Source organism: Eubalaena glacialis, chromosome 9, assembly GCF_028564815.1.
Source record: "Eubalaena glacialis isolate mEubGla1 chromosome 9, mEubGla1.1.hap2.+ XY, whole genome shotgun sequence".
Classification (NCBI taxonomy): domain Eukaryota; kingdom Metazoa; phylum Chordata; class Mammalia; order Artiodactyla; family Balaenidae; genus Eubalaena; species Eubalaena glacialis.
The window spans coordinates 83,860,521-83,877,711 of record NC_083724.1 but is presented as its reverse complement, the minus strand read 5'-3'; the positions used below and the strand labels follow the sequence as shown (position 1 = coordinate 83,877,711).

At 34.8% G+C, this 17,191-nt stretch overlaps 1 protein-coding gene across 2 annotated transcripts in view; it reads left to right on the top strand.

Moving 5' to 3' along the window:
* Window positions 1-17,191, top strand: part of GKAP1 (G kinase anchoring protein 1) — an 85,477-nt gene that overhangs the window by 60,581 nt on the left and 7,705 nt on the right. For both annotated transcript variants that reach the window (XM_061199288.1, XM_061199287.1), the window contains exons 8-9: window positions 5,840-5,992; window positions 13,968-14,069. In XM_061199288.1, the coding sequence (XP_061055271.1) occupies window positions 5,840-5,992; window positions 13,968-14,069 (255 nt within the window). The remainder of the gene's footprint in view (window positions 1-5,839; window positions 5,993-13,967; window positions 14,070-17,191) is intronic.

The window sequence follows — 17,191 nt, the reverse complement described above, 5'->3', positions numbered from 1 at the left end:
GTTTGTGTATTTTATGCTTTTTCCCCTGTAATTCATTTCTAATCTCATAGCGTTGTGGTCAGAAAAGATGCTTGATATGATTTCAATTTTCTTAAATTTACTGAGGCTTGATTTGTGACCCAAGATGTGATCTATCCTGGAGAATGTTCCGTGCGCACTTGAGAAGAACGTGTAATCTGCTGTTTTTGGATGGAATGTCTATAAATATCAATTAAATCTATCTGGTCTATTGTGTCATTTAAAGCTTCTGTTTCCTTATTTATTTTCATTTTGGATGATCTGTCCATTGGTGTAAGTGAGGTGTTAAAGTCCCCCACTATTATTGTGTTACTATCAATTTCCTCTTTTATAGCTGTTAGCAATTGCCTTATGTAATGAGGTGCTCCTATGTTGGGTGCATATATATTTATAATTGTTATATCTTCTTCTTGGATTGATCCCTTGATCATTATGTAGTGTCCTTCCTTGTCTCTTGTAACATTCTTTATTTTAAAGTCTATTTTATCTGATATGAGTATAGCTACTCCAGCTTTCTTTTGATTTCCATTTGCATGGAATATCTTTTTCCATCCCCTCACTTTCAGTCTGTATGTGTCCCTAGGTCTAAAGTGGGTCTCTTGTAGACAGCATATATATGGGTCTTGTTTTTGTATCCATTCAGCAAGCCTGTGTCTTTTGGCTGGAGCATTTAATCCATTCACGTTTAAGGTAATTATCGATATGTATGTTCCTATGACCATTTTCTTAATTGTTTTGGGTTTGTTTTTGTAGGTCCTTTTCTTCTCTTGTGTTTCCCACTTAGAGAAGTTCCTTTAACATTTGTTGTAGAGCTGGTTTGGTGGTGCTGAATTCTCTTAGCTTTTGCTTGTCTGTAAAGCTTTTGATTTCTCCATCAAATCTAAATGAGATCCTTGCAGGGTAGAGTAATCTTGGTTGTAGGTTCTTCCCTTTCATCACTTGAAGTATATCATGCCACTCCCTTCTGGCTTGTAGAGTTTCTGCTGACAGATCAGCTGTTAACCTTATGGGAGTTCCCTTGTATGTTATTTGTCGTTTTTCCCTTGCTGCTTTCAATAATTTTTCTTTGTCTTTAATTTTTGCCACTTTGATTACTATGTGTCTCGGAGTGTTTCTCCTTGGGTTTATCCTGTATGGGACTCTCTGCGCTTCCTGGACTTGGGTGGCTATTTCCTTTCCCATGTTAGGGAAGTTTTCGACTATAATCTCTTCAAATATTTTCTCTGGTCCTTTCTCTCTCTCTTCTCCTTCTGGGACCCCTATAATGCAAATGTTATTGCGTTTAATGTTGTCCCAGAGGTCTCTTAGGCTGTCTTCATTTCTTTTCATTCTTTTTTCTTTAGTCTGTTCCGCAGCAGTGAATTCCACCATTCTGTCTTCCAGGTCACTTATCCGTTCTTCTGCCTCAGTTATTCTACTATTGATTCCTTCTAGTGTAGTTTTCATTTCAGTTATTGTATTGGTCATCTCTGTTTGTTTGTTCTTTAATTCTTCTAGGTCTTTGTTAATCATTTCTTGCATCTTCTCAATCTTTGCCTCCATTCTTATTCCAAGGTCCTGGATCATCTTCACTATCATTATTCTGAATTCTTTTTCTGGAAGGTTGCCTATCTCCACTTCATTTAGTTGTTTTTCTGGGGTTTTTTCTTGTTCCTTCATCTGGTATATAGCCCTCTGCCTTTTCATCTTGTCTATCTTTCTGTAAATGTGGTTTCTGTTCCACAGGCTGCAGGACTGTAGTTTTTCTTGCTTCTGCTGTCTGCCCTCTGGTGGTTCTGGCCTATTTTTTTTATTAAGCTGGTCTTTATTGTATTTTTTCAAACATTAATATATATTTTTAATTTGTTTGTTATTTATTTTATTTTTGGCTGCGTTGGGTCTTTGTTGCCGCGTGCAGGCTTTCTCTAGTTATGGCAAGCGGGGCTACTCTTTGTTGAGGTATACAGGCTTCTCAATGCAGTGGCTTCTCTTGTTGCGGAGCATGGGCTCTAGATGTGTGGGCTTCAGTAGTTGTGGCCTGCAGGCTCGGTAGTTGTGGCTCGCAGGCTCTAGAGCGCAGGCTCAGTAGTTGTGGCTTACAGGCTTAGTTGCTCCATGGCATGTGGGATCTTCCCGGACCAGGGCTCAAACCTGTGTCTCCTGCATTGGCAGGCGGATTCTTAACCACTGTGCCACCAGGGAAGCCCATGAATGGCCTATTTTTTAAAGTCTGGCTCTCAAAAGTGGAAAAGCTAAATATGAGGGGGGAGGGGAAGGGCACTAGCTCTTTAAATCCACTGGAAGTCACTTCAGCTAGAGGGGGAGGGGCTTGCAACAATGAGGGGAGGTGCAGCAACAACGGCTGTCTGCCTCTTTGTCTCTTGGTCTGCACCTCTGTAATCAGAAGCGGCGATTAGTGACCAGAACACAGATCCCCATTATTTGGAGGAGAGGCTCCTTGCTGCCCACCCTGGCTCCCATAAGCTGTGTACAAGCTGCTCCAGGAACATGTACACAGCTGCCTGCCACATTACTGAGGGTGGTGGATGGGTAGTTGCTACTGTGCCAAGAGCTGAAATTGACCAAAATTTACTGCAGTTTACCATCCAAGAGTTCCCCTGGAAGTTGCAAGCCTTCAACAGACTTCAGAATTCCAAAATAGTTGTTCCAAAATCAGACAGATTCTGCCAGTGCAGTTATTGTCTGTGTGAGGACACAGGTTCCTGGTGCTCGCTACTCTACCATCTTCACAGAATCTTCTCCATGATCTAATTTTGAGTTAATTTTTGTGCGTAGTGTGAAGAAAGAGTTCAAATACACTTTTGGCATGTTTATATCCAGTTCTCCCAGCACCATTTGTTGAAAACAATATTGTTTCTTTAATGAAGTAACTTGACACCTTCATAAAAAATAAATTGACCATAAATGTGAAGGCTTATGTCCAGTCTCCTAATTATGTTCCAGTGATCTATAAGGCTATACTTACACAAACACCATACTGTCTTTTTCATTATATTCTTGGCACATAATAGGTGCTCAGAATTTTAGTTAAGTTGAAATTGAATTGGCTAGACTTATTAAAGAATCTGTGTTCTTAACACTTGCTTCATTTTTGTCTTTTTTCTGTTGAGGTGTGTGTGTTGGGGGAGGGGGGCGTTGTTGGTTCATTTTTGTTTCATTTCTCTGTAGTTTCCTGTCAAGGTATCTTTTGAAAACTTCTGTCCTTAGGCTGAAAAGAAATTTTATGCCTCGCTAAAGAAAAAATATCAAGGACAGAGTACCCTTTGGGATAGGCATGCTGGTAATGGTAGCAGCTATCAAAAAACAGAGGACATTAGTTGGAACTGCACTAAAGTATTTAAGTATTTAAAGTAGTGAAATCCAGAGGCTGATTAGTTGCCATCATCATGCTATACCTTCCATAGAAGCTCAGCAGTGTTTAAGCATTGTTGTATTCATTGCTTTAAAATGAAGTCTTACCAGAATGGAATTATTTTATGCAGCAGTAGACTTTGAGTTATAGCTGTACCACTTGGCAGTAGAATCACTCATGAGCAAGTTATTTAACTTTCCTGTGACTATGATTACTTTGTGGGGAAATTATTCTTGCTCTATCAGTTTCTTACAGTGTTAATGAGATTCAACTAAAGGGATGTTTCTGGAAGTGCTTTGCAAAATATAAAGTGCTCTACAAATATTTTAAATATTATTTGTATATTAAGCACTGATACACACTTTTTTTTTCTTTCAAACACTTTCTAAGATAAGGTGAAAGGAAAAGGATGAACAGTCATTGAACTGTTGGGTCATTTGCTGACAAATACAGTTGAAATGGGTAAAATTGGGAATATTAAAGCTCAAGAATGTGGGACATAGGGAAAACCTATGAGAGTGAGAGGAACATTTTCCTCAGTCTCTGTCTTGCAACAGGAAGTTGGAAAGGAAATGATACTTTTCTTGGAGAACATATAAAATCTCTAACTTTAATAATTGAGTAGATTGTGATACAGTCTTAGCTCCTTATCATTTGTGTGTAGAATTTATGTAAAAATTGTTTTTAAATATACTGTAAAAGTTTGAGCAATATAAGGCTAGAGTAGTTAAGGCAGTGTGGTATGGCATAAGGGTAGACATATAGGTTGAAAGAATAAAATTAAGAGTCCAGAAAGAAGCCTTTATATTTATGTTCAATTGATTTTGGACAAGGGTGCCAAGACAATTCAGTGGGAAAAGAATAATCTTTTAACAAAGGATGCTGGATAGCCACATGCAAAAGAATGAATTTGGACCCCTTCTCACACCATACGCAAAAAATAACTCAAAATGGATTATAAACTTAAATGTAAGAACTAAAACTATAAAGCTCTTAGAAGAAAATATAGGAGTAAATCTTGATGACCCTGAGTTAGGCAGTGATTTCTTGGATAAATTGGACTTTGTCAAGATTAAAACTTTTGTGATACTAAGGATACTGTCAAGAATGTGAAAAGACAACCCACAGAATGGGAGAAAATATTTGCAAATCATGTATTTGATAAGAGACTTGTTTCTAGAATTTATAAAGAACTCCTACAACTCAAAAATAAAAAGTAACCTAATTAAAAATTGGGCAAAGTGGACTTCCCTGGCGGTCCAGTGGTTAAGACTCCACGCTTCCAATGCAGGGGGTACAGGTTCGATCCCTGGTTGGGGAACTAAGATTGCATGTGCTGTGTGGTGCAGCCCCCCAAAATTTTTTTTAATAATAAATTCACATGTAGTTTAAAAAACAAAAAAACAACAAAAAAATTGGGCAAGCTTTCTGAATAAACGTTTTTTCACAAAGATATACAAATGTCCAATAAGCACATGAAAAGATGCTTAGCACCATTAGCCATCAGGTAAATGCAATTCAAAAGCACAATGAATCTCATTCACACCCACTTCACACCCACTAGGGTGTTTATAATTTGAAAAGATGTATAATAACAAGTGTTGGTGAGAATGTGGAGAAATTAGAAGCCTCATACACTGAATACATTGACAGGTTGTAAAATAGTATGGTCATTTTGGAAAACTGCTTGGCAATTTTTCAAAAGGTTACACATAGAGTTACCATATGTCCCAGCAATTCTACTTCCAGGTATATACCCAAGAGAACTGAGAACATGTCCACACAAAAACTTGTTGCATGAATGTTTACCGGAGCATTATTCATAATAACCAAAAGGTAGAAACAGCTCAAATGTCCATCAACTGATGAATTGAGAAATAAAATATGGTATATCCATCAGTGGGATATTATTTGGCAATAAGGAATGAAGTGCTGATAGATGCTATAATATGGATGAATCTTGAAAACATTTTGCAAAGTGAAAGAAGCCAGTCACAAAAGACCTTATACAGTATGATTCCATTTATATCAGATGTCCAGAATAGCCAAATCTATACAGACAGAAAGTAGATTAGTGTTGCCTAGGGAACAGCTGAGGGGAGGGATTAGGAGGGAATGGGAAATGATGCTAATAAGTTCTGGGTTTCTTTTTGGGCTGATGTAACTTTATAAATGGGTTATGGTTGTACAGCTCTGTGAATATATTAAAAACCATTTAAATGTGCAAATTAAATGGGTAAATTGTATGGTATATGGATAAAATCAATACCCAACTCAAAAAATATGAAGTAAAGGACATTTGCAAATGTATCTCTACTGGTTATCTTCTGGAGATAGAGAAGAATCAGATGGTTGATTGTCTCTATGTTATTTTTTTTTCATTCTCTATCCTTCTAGTGGCTGGCCAGGTTTATTAAATGCATGCACTTTTATGTTGATTGATAGTAAATCTTAATTCATTTTTGACAGGAATTGAGTTCTTCTCAGACTTTATCACATGATGGAGGATTCTTCAATAGACTGGAAGATGATGTTCATAAAATTCTTATTAGAGAAAAAAGAAGAGAACAGCTTACAGAATATAATGGAACAGATAATTGCACAGCTCATGAACACAACCAGGCATGTAAAATAGAAAATTCTCTTAAAATCACAGTGAAATTATTTTTCTTTTTTAAAAAACCTAAGCAGTGGAACCCAATTATGATTGTATAAAGTTACAGTTTTAGGATATTATCTTAGTCATTATTACACATAGATACTTATATTAAAAAGTATGAAGTACTTCTTTAGTTGATGAATATTTATTGAGCATGTGCTATAATGCTAGGTATTGTTAGGCACCAATGTAAGGGAGTGGGAATATCAAGATGGATAAGACCATCCATGCCTTAGACAGAGTAGTGGGGATAGGAGGAGGGAGACTGTAAGAATATCATTCAGCATGATAAAGGCTTTAAGAGAGATATGAACAATAAAAAAGAGGTTTTTGAATAGAAAAGGTAATAGATCACTCCTTGGGTGAATTGGGAAAGGTATATAAAGAAGTGACATTCGGGATGGATTTTGAATGGTGAATAACTGTATAAACTGAGAAATGGAGAAAACCTAAGGGAGCTGCAAGAGCAATGGCCCAGAGCTATGAAAAGCCTTAGACTGAATATTCAGGAAACTGAAAAATTCTGCATCTAAGAAGTATAGACTTAAGTGAGTGTGGGATAACATGACTAGAGAAATATATTGGATTTAGATTATAAAGGTCTTTTTATGTGAAACTAAGAAGTTAGAATTTTATCCTGCAGACCAGGGGTTGCAAACTATGGCTGGTCAGCAGTCTGTTTTTGTAAGGCTCACAAGCTAAGAATGGTATTCACATTTTAAAATATTGTTTGGAGAAATACAGAAAGAAAGAAAAGATCTTATCCTATAGAGACCTCTAAGTCTGCATTTATTTTTCTCACCACAACCACCAGTCTTCTCTTTTACTTCCTCTTAAACTGTGAATCTGTTCTTTACCTTATATTGACCTCCAATACTTAATGGTCAGTCATTCAACAAATTAAACACTTGCTGTGTTGTGTTATATAGGACACAAAAGAAGCCAGACTCTTTAAGAACTTGTCACTCCAATGCAGCAATAATATTGCTTTATAAAAACAGTATACCACATGAAAATCTATTTTCAACTTAGTACGGGAAATCCTTGCCTGCCCTGAGGTACTTGTGAGCTTCTTCCTTTCTGGCATTGAATTAAATTTTGTGTTTTCCTGTCTTGTCTTGACTGTCAAATTTTATGTACAGTGCAAGCAACTGTGTTAACATTTATAGTTAGCATATTTGTTTCCTCTTTTTACATTGATTATGATTTTCCCCATTGTGGATTGTATCTTCTTATTTTTCTAAGCCATCTCAGATCATTATTGGATAGTAAGAATGATATTAATATACTTGAGCAAATAATTAGATGTTTCATATCTTCTGTAGGGCAAAGTTGGGTACACATAAGTTTAATTAAATTATTAAGTCATGTTAATGATATTTTAAAACCAAAGTGACAGTGCAGTATAGTAGAAAGAGAACGGTCTTTGAAATCAAACCTAATAACACAAAATATAGCACTGCAGCTTATCAGCTGTGTTACATTGGAATGAAATTACCTGCCTTTCATGCACTGTTATTATGGAAATTAGCGATTATGATGTAAAATGTTTAGCAGAGCATGTTGTACACAGCATGCACTTGATAATTGTTTTTGTACAAGGCGGAAAGTGGTAGATCCAAAAAAGGTAATTTATAGGAATGGAGATGAGAGATGACTTTCTCAGGAGAAAATAGCTTTTGGTTTTTGTGGGGTTTTTAAAAAATATTTATTTATTTATTTGGCTGTGCCAGGTCTTAGTTGTGGCATGTGGGATCTTTAGTTGCAGCATGCAGGATCTATTTCCCTGACCAGGGGTCGAACCTGGGCCCCCCTGCATTGGGAGCGTGGAGTCTTAACCACTGGACCACCAGGGAAGTCGGAAAATAGCTTTTGAATTGGAATTTAAGGGACAGTAGAATTTGAACATGAAGAAGTGAGGGAGAAGAAACTGGAATGTCAGAGTAAAAGAATGGAGGCAGTGAAGAATAAACCAGTTTAAGACAAAATTCTAAGAGGAGCATAGTATAAATTTGGCACAGTGGGTTTGGAGGGATTGTGGAGGACTTAAAAGCCTGATTTATGATTTAGTCAGGAGATAATAAAGAATTTTTTAAAGTTTTTGAGCAGAGGACAAAGTTCTATATGGTAATACTAATTTCACTGCAGTGCCTAGGAAAAACTGAAGGAAGGTGAAGACTAGTGATAGGAATCAGACAATATGCCGTATGGTAAGGTTGTAGAACAACAGTAACAAATTACTAGTGGTAATGTAATTTGGTATGACCATTTTGGAGAACAATTTGGCATTAACTTTTAAAGTTGAAGATGATGGGGAGACTATGTTTTAGAAATTCTACGTTAGATTAAACCCTGAAGACATCTTCAACAAGAATGATTCAAACTCAGTTGTTTGTGACAACAAAATCAGTAGGAGAAATGAATGAGCTACAGCAATACATAACAACATGGATGAATATCAAAAACATAATCTTGGGCTTCCCTGATGGCGCAGTGGTTGAGAATCTGCCTGCCAATGCAGGGGACACGGGTTCGAGCCCTGGTCTGGGAAGATCCCACATGCCGCGGAGCAACTAGGCCCGTGAGCCACAACTACTGAGCCTGCGCGTCTGGAGCCTGTGCTCCGCAACAAAAGAGGCCGCGATAGTGAGAGGCCCACGCACCGCGATGAAGAGTGGCCCCCGCTTGCTGCAACTAGAGAAAGCCCTTGCACAGAAACGAAGACCCAACACCGCCAAAAATAAAATAAAATAAATAATTAATTAATTTAAAAAAAAAACAAAAAAAACCCCAACATAATCTTTAATGAAAAAAGCAAGTCACCAAATAGTAATAGTTTGATGCCATTTATATAAATTTCAAAATATAGAAAATTTAATATATTACTCAGGGATATTGTTCTAAAAGACTAACAAAGGAAGAGAATAACAAACACAAAATTTGTAATAGTGGATATTTTCGGGGGGGGGGAAGGGATGTATTGGGGAGAGGCACATGGGGGATGCCAAAATACTGGTAATGTTCACACAATCTGCATACTGTTTTATTTTTCTTTTTACCTTGTGTCATTCCTTTATATATTATTTTGTACGTGCAAAACTTTTCATCATTAAAAATATTAGGATTTTTGTCATGTCATTGAGTATAGTGGGGAAAAAAGAAAGATTGAGGCCATTAAAAATAATCTTTTTATCTACCTCCTTCCTCTCCCCCTTGCACTCCTTTTTCAGAGAAAGAAAGCCCTTCTTTTTGCAAAGGTTAAAATTCTTTTAAACTGTACATTAATATACCAGAAATTTTTAAAGGTGAAAAATAAATCCATCCTAGTTCAACCAGTCTTAACGTTTGGTTTCATTTTTGAATAGTACTTTTCTAGGAAAATGCCACATGTATAGGTATTTAAAAAATAGCTAATGATAAGGACTATAGTTTTTGGTAGCCCCTTATGTAAACCATGGTTATAGTCTGTCAAATCAACATGCTGTAATTTGTTTAAGGTCATTACCGTAATATTGAACATTTAGGTTGTTTAGAATTGGTCACTTGATATTCATTGATTATATTCATATATTTAATTTTTTGCTGAATTTCTCCTTGGAATACATTCTTAAAAATAGTAATTGCATAAAGCATGTAAACATCTGTGTTGCTCTTGATGTGTTACCAACATTGTCTTCTAGCATCAGGATATGAGTTTACTAACTTTTCCACAACTTCACTGGCATTCCCTCTAATGGCCTTCGGGGCTCTGTTTTATCAATTGTCTTTGTGGCATATTTCACTCTCTTGTTCTGTGAATACCTTATACTCACTATGTCCAAACTCGAGGTCATCATTTACTCTCCAAACCAAACATTTGGCTTGACTTCATCATTTCTGTTTTTGGTTTTATCATTTTATCCAGATATTCAGACTCTGAACCTCCTGTTTCACTTTTCTGTTTTTCAAGGTTTGGGAGTTTTTAATCTTTGAAATAGTTCTCAGATCTATCTTCTCTTCTATTCTTATTAACATTTCTCTAGTTTAGGCTCTCATTATCTTTTACTGGTATTATTTCAGTAACCTAATAAGTCTTTCTGCATCCTGCCTTCTAATTCTAGGTAATTTATCTTATACATTGCTAACAGATGACTTTTTAAAAAAATTTTTTGGCCGCACCACACGGCACGTGGGATCTTAGTTCCCTGACCAGGGATCGAACCTGTGCCCCCTGCAGTGGAAGTGTGGAGTCTTAACCACTGGACCGCCAGGGAAGTCCCAACAGATGACTTTTGGAAAAACAAGACTTCCATCCTGCCACACCATGTCCCTAAGCTTCAGTGTGTGTTGAATCAAGTGGAAATGTCCTTGACCTGACATTTAAAGCCCTCAAGCTTTTCAAACTGAGAGTCCCAACCCATTTAACCAGTCCTGAAATCAATTTAGTAGATTGCTACCAGCACTAATCAAAAAAAAAAAGTTGTCAGCATATGTCAGCGTATATGTCAGCGTATCTGTTCGTATTTTATGAAATTTGTTTCTGTGTATATGTGTATATATATATATAACATACAAATATACACACATACACTGACATGTATGTGCATTCTGGGTCATGATATAAAACTTTCCTTAACATGGGTCACTGTCAAGTAAGTTTGAAAGCATTGTTCTACAGTGTAGCTTCGGCCTAAGTAACTTCAGCTGTACTCTTTCCAGTTTTTTCTCCTAGCTAGAGCAGAGCACTCCTATCACAGCGCTGGATCCTTCCCAGCTTTGCTCAAGGTTCATTTCACATGCCATCTCCTCCCTGAAGCTCTCTCATTGCCCTATCCCAATCCCAAACACAGAAAACCTGGATATGATCTTTCCTTCTTTTTCTATACCCCATAGCATTTTGTTTTTCTTATGGCACATTTCACACAGCACACTTTTATTTGTTACTATTCTTAATAGATTACAAATCCCTTGTGGACATAGACTTATACACCCTTTTATCTTCATTTTAGTATAATGTCTTCTACTTAGAAGATAAGTTTAAAATTTATTTAATGAAATATAGGACTTCATAAAAATGGGTATGCATTAAAACAATATGATTTTCTGTTTTAAAAAGTGATGTTTGTTGTAGAAATTCTGGAAATAACTGATAAGTGAAGAAATTTTAATGATGGCAAAAATATTTGAGGGCTTAGTATATATTTGCCAGATATTCTATTAAGTACTTAAAATGATTATTTCATTCCGTTCTCACAGTTAACTGTGAAGTTGATAGGCATCTTTATGATCCCCAATTTGCAGATGCAGTGGAAAAAAATTGACCCTAATCTCATTCACTTGGAGAAAACTACCATTGATACTTTGTTGTGGTCCTACTTTTCTGTGGATTTACACTTTTTCCCCAATAATGTAGAAACTTACATGGACCACTTTTCAGTTAAATACAGAGATGGTGAGCAATTCAGATCATTAAGTAATACATTGACCCTTGAACAACACAGGTTTGAACTGCTTGGGTTTACTTATGCATGGATTTTTTTCAGTCGAGGTTGGTTGAATCTGCGGATGCAGAGGAACCGCATATACAGAAAGCTGACTATATACGACTATGAGTATTTTTGATTTCTCAGAGGGTTGGCGTCCCTAACCCCAACATTGTCCAAGGGTCAACTGTAATGTTTTTACATTAAATAATAATGTTTATAGCTAAATTGCTTTCAGTTACCCACACTGAGGAAAAAATTTAAATATACCAGTTTGATATAACATTGCTTACTACTGAGGTTGTACACTTTTTGATTTTTTATTGGTCATATGCCTGCATATAGGTGCAACTGTTTTTTCTAGTTTTTTTCATTTACTTTTTGATTTTGTTTCAGTGTTTCTGGAGATTTTTCATCAAGTTAAATCTATCAATCTTTTCCTTTTTGTTTTCTCCCTTTCATACTATGTTCAGAAGAGCTTTCCTATTCAAAGATGTTAGCTAGTAATATTATAAAGAGTTTATTTTAATACTTAAGTGGTTTTATTTTTTTTAATTAAAATACTATTTTATATTATTCAATGATTATATACTCAGTATAAAACAATTTTGATGAAAGGAAATTTTTAAACAATAAAGTGAAATCTTCCATAATAATTCTAAGAGAGTTATTAAAATGTTGGTGTATGTCCTTCCAGGATTTTTTCTTTGTATATAGTATTACAGTTTTGGGATCATACAGATGTGTTTTATGGTTCTGTATCATCATTTTTAGTGATTTCAGAGTTTTCAGTTTTGTAAATTTGTCATATATTTAGCCTATATCCTTATTGTTGGGCATTTAAATTGATGTCCAATTTTTTGTTGTAACTGCAGTGAACACTTTCATAGATACTCCCCCCTCACTTATCTATTTAAGATAAATTCCTGGAAATGAGATTTTGGGGCCATTATAATAGTATGTATATTTTTAATTTTGATCCAAATTTTTTCTTCCAAAATCATCTTATACTATCATCTTCTTCACTAAGCTCCAACCATGCTTGCCTCTTTACTATCCTTCAAATTCTCTAGGCTCTTTCCTGCCTCAGGGCCTTTATACATACTGTTCTTTCTACCTGGAAAGCTCTTATCTCCCTCCACTTTTTACTTAGCCAATTCTTACCCAGTCACTCAAGGTTCATCTTAAGGGTCATGGCCTCAGAGCTTCCCTGATCCACCAGGGAATAATCCACATTATTCCCTTTATAGCACTGTGTTTCTTTTCGTCACTGCTTAAACCTTGGTTTCTAATTGCAGCATTTCTTTATGTAATATCTGCCTCCTCCACCAGACAAGTCCCATGAGGGCAAGAATCTTTTCAGTTCTGTTCACCATTGTACACCCAGCACCCAGCATAGGTGCTCAGTGAGTATTTTTGGAATAAAATTGTTGCCACATTACTCATTAGATAAAGAGAACCAATATATATTCTTATGAAAAGTATGACTTTGGGTTGATTTTTTTGCATTTAAATTTATTTATTTTGGTGTATGTTACAAGATGGCAGACATTTAACTTGATTTTTCCAGTTAGCCATTTGTCCCATATACTACCATTATTCTGTAATTCAGCCTTTTCTCACTTCTTTAAAATACCATAGTTATATTATAATAAATTCTTGTGTCTTAAATCTCTTTCTGGACTTTCTTTTCTGTTACATTGCTGTGTCAACATAGGTGCCATGACATGCTGTTTTAATTATTTTTGCTGTATAATATATAATTATCTGGTAGGCAAATTCTACTGCATTAACTTTTTGTTTCTATCCTGTATTCTCTCAGGTGAAGTTTTGACTATCTCGCTAAGTTCCAAAGAACAAAACTCTATTGAAATTTCTATTGAAATCTTATTGAATGTACAAATTAATATTTAGTAATACTTAGTTTTCCTATCTAAAAACATGCTTTGTTCTGTCCTTTTCAATATTTTATCATTTATTGATCCTGAAAATTACTGAATTTTATTCTTAGGGATATTTTTTATTGCTGTCTGGAGAAAATGTTTTTTCTAGTTATATCTTCTATGTGTTAATTGCTAATATAGAGAAAAATTATTTTTGGTTTTTTGTATTATTTATTTTGTATTTTTCTCATAAGTTTTCAATTCTTTTAGGTTTTTAAGATAGACTAATAACAACTTGTCAGAGACCACTTTAGTATGTTTATTCCAGGATGGAAATATCATTTCAAAGCCCTGATATTGTTCTAGGTTATGTTTGTAGTTTGAGATTAGGCATAAATATCTTATTTGCTTGTACTGTACATAATTACATTTATAAAATTGAGTACAAGTGGAAATGTAGTCAACAGTTAAGGTTGCTTTAGAAAATGAATTAAAATTGGGACTTTTTTTCCTCTTAAACCTTTCAAAAAGGATATTGTAAATCAGAATTGGCAGAACTGTCTTAGTTCTAAAATGGTGTTTTCCCCCTTTAGGAAGTAGTTCTAAAAGATGGAAGAATTGAAAGACTAAAGTTGGAACTTGAAAGAAAAGATGCTGAAATCCAGAAGCTGAAAAATGTGATCACTCAGTGGGAGGTTTGTATATATTTACCGTTGTAAACTAAAATAATTCTATAAATTTGTACATTTTCTGTTTTTATTATATTGAAATATGTTTAATATTTGATTGATAGAAATAATATTTCTGCTATTTAGGTTTTTTTAACTCATTAATTATATATAATCTGAATGATAGTGTATTTTTATTATAGTAAAATACATATAACATTAAATTTGCCATTTTAACCATTTTTAAGTGTACAATTCAGTGGCATTAAGTACTTTCTCAGTATTGTGTAACCATCACCACTGTCTATTTCCAGAACTTTTTCATCATCCCAAACAGAAACTCTGTACCCATTAAACTCCCTATTTCCCCTTTTACTGCAATCCTTGATAACCTCTAATCTCTGTGAATTTGCCTATTCTAGGTACTTCCTATAAGTGGAATCATATGATATTTGTCCTTTTGTGTCTGCCTTATTTCACTTGGCATGTTTTCAGCATGCATATCCACGTTGTAGCACGTATCAGAACTTAATTCCTTTTTATGGCTGAATAATACTCCACTGTATGTATATACCATATTTTTTGTTTATTCGTCTGTTGATGGACACGTGCACTGTTTCCACCTTTTGGCTATTGTGAATAATACAGCTATGAACAGTGGTGTAAAAGTATCTGAGTCCCTGCTTTCAATTCTTTTGGTATATACCTAAGAGTGGAATTTCTGGATCATATGGTAATTCTATGTTTAACTTTTTAAGGAACCATCAAACTGTTTTCCATAGCAGCTGCAGCATGTTACATTTCCACCAGCAATGAACAAGGGTACCAATTTCTTCACATCCTTGCCAACACTTGTCATTTATACAATTTTTTTTAAGCCACAAACCTATTACTCTCCTCCTTTCTTAGGCTTTTAAAAAAATCTCTTATTCATCTCAAGTATCATTCTCTTTTTGAACTAATATTTATTCACTCAACAATTATTTGTTGAATGCCTGTAATAGGCCAGGTGCTTTTCTGGACCCTGTGTATGTAATAGTGAAAAAAAGTCAAGTTCCAGCCCTGCTGGTTCTTATATTTCCCTTCCTCGTCTACTCATGCCTTTAAGAATTATCCCTGTTAAAACCTTTTTGAACTGCACCCAATTCTGCCTTAGCTTTTTCTTTGTCATTTATATTTTCTTTTGCTTTTTTTGAGCACTTACCATGTGTTAGGCACAGTGAATACAAAGATGAGTTAGTAAGAAACTCATAGTCTAATGGAGAAGATAATCATGTAAGTAATTGCAGTACAATGTAGAATTTGTGATTGAGATCTGACAGAGTGCTCCAGAAGCCCAGAAACAGGAATGAATCCGTTGCTGCTATTGAAAATTGGTAAAGTTTTCACCAAAAAAAAGATAGTTTTTCCAGATAGAACAGTGCATACAAGGCATGAGAATGGTAGGAAATGCATTGTTACTGACGTTTAGAGAAATGCGAACTTGTAGAAGGTGAGATTGGGGGTGTTAGTCGAGGTCACTATTTGAAGGCATTTGCATTTTAGACAAGGAGAGGGCAGTGAAGGTTTTAGAAGGGAAGTGACATGAGAATTGTTTTGTGGAAGATAATGCACATAGCTGAGGCCTGGAGTGAAGACTGTCTGGTAACAAAATTAGCAGGTACTGAGTGTAAGAGGAAGAACACATTTTGAACTGGTTTGGGGAAACGGAACTAATAGATCTCGTTTTGGACATGTTGAGTTTGAAATGGCTGTGGATGCAGGCATAGATGTTCAGGATGTTGAACATCTGTGTTGGACACATTGGAGTCACACCATATGTGCGTTTAACTTTGTGTTCTCTTTTTCATGAAGTTAAAAATATTAATGAGGACACTGTATATTTCATATGTTCTTTATTATAAATTGCACAGTACTAGGATTTTATACTCTTATGTTTTCATAGATACATTTACTGTTCAGTATTGTAAATGAAAAACTATATATGTTATTTTTATCGCAGTATAAAGAATATTCAGGGGTAATTTTGTTCATTTGCAATTTTTGCCTTATGAGCTGGCTTTAGGTCTTGAAGACTAACTAAAGACATGCTTCCATATACACTGATCTGAACCTTGGAGAAAAGGCTTGAGCTAAAGATAGAGTTTGATGAGATATTAACATTGACTGAAACCCTGAGAGTGAGAATTTCATAGTGGATACAGTTTTATATTCCCAGTAGATATATTTCTATATTCATAGTGAGTATAGTTGTAGTTGACTGTATTTGTTTTTCCCCTTCATATTTTTATGTTTCCATCTGACTTATCTCCCTCTTTCATTACTTAGCTTCTCAAAAGTCCTACTCCCTTTTATGTTTACTTCTTCCATTCAGTGTATTGTCTGCAGTATTACTCAGTAACATTATTGATTTATCCTCAGCAATTTACTGGACAGAGTATTTAGTAAAAGTCATCTATTGGACTTAATTTAAAATACATCAAATTTGTTTTACAAGAAAGATTTTTGAATCTGGTAACTTCTGTATATATCTGTGTACATGTTGAGAGAAGAAATGACAAGTTTCTTATACTGATCTGTTTTCTTTCCCTGACCTCTTGTATTTCTATAGTTACTAAATATATTGTTTTCTCTAATGTACTAATGTATTAAATATTTATAAATACTTCAGTGTGTGCTATAAGACACGTTGAATAAGAGTAGTGTAGGGGAAAAATTCCCTGGAATATGGATGTTAATGTGGGAACACAATTCCAAAATTGTTTATAATGTATAATTGTGTCATTCATGTAGTTTGAAAAGAAGCTAAGCCATTTTTTTAAAGTTGAAAAATAATTGAAAGATATTTCAGTAAATTACTAATTCATTTCAGCCAAAATGTAAGTAAAGTAATTCAAAAATTACTTTAAAAATATTTAGTTAATGAAATAACAAAAGATTAGTAAAGCCTTAACTGAGCAAATATAAAACTGTGCTGTACAGTAACTACTACATGTGGTGTAAAATTAATACACTACATGGGTTTTAAATACATAAAAGTAAAATTCTTAATTTTTATATATAAAAATTAAATAAAATAAAAATTGTAATTAAATAAAACTAAAGACAGTTGAAAGTCATTTTCTCAGTAACACTGACCACGTTTCCAG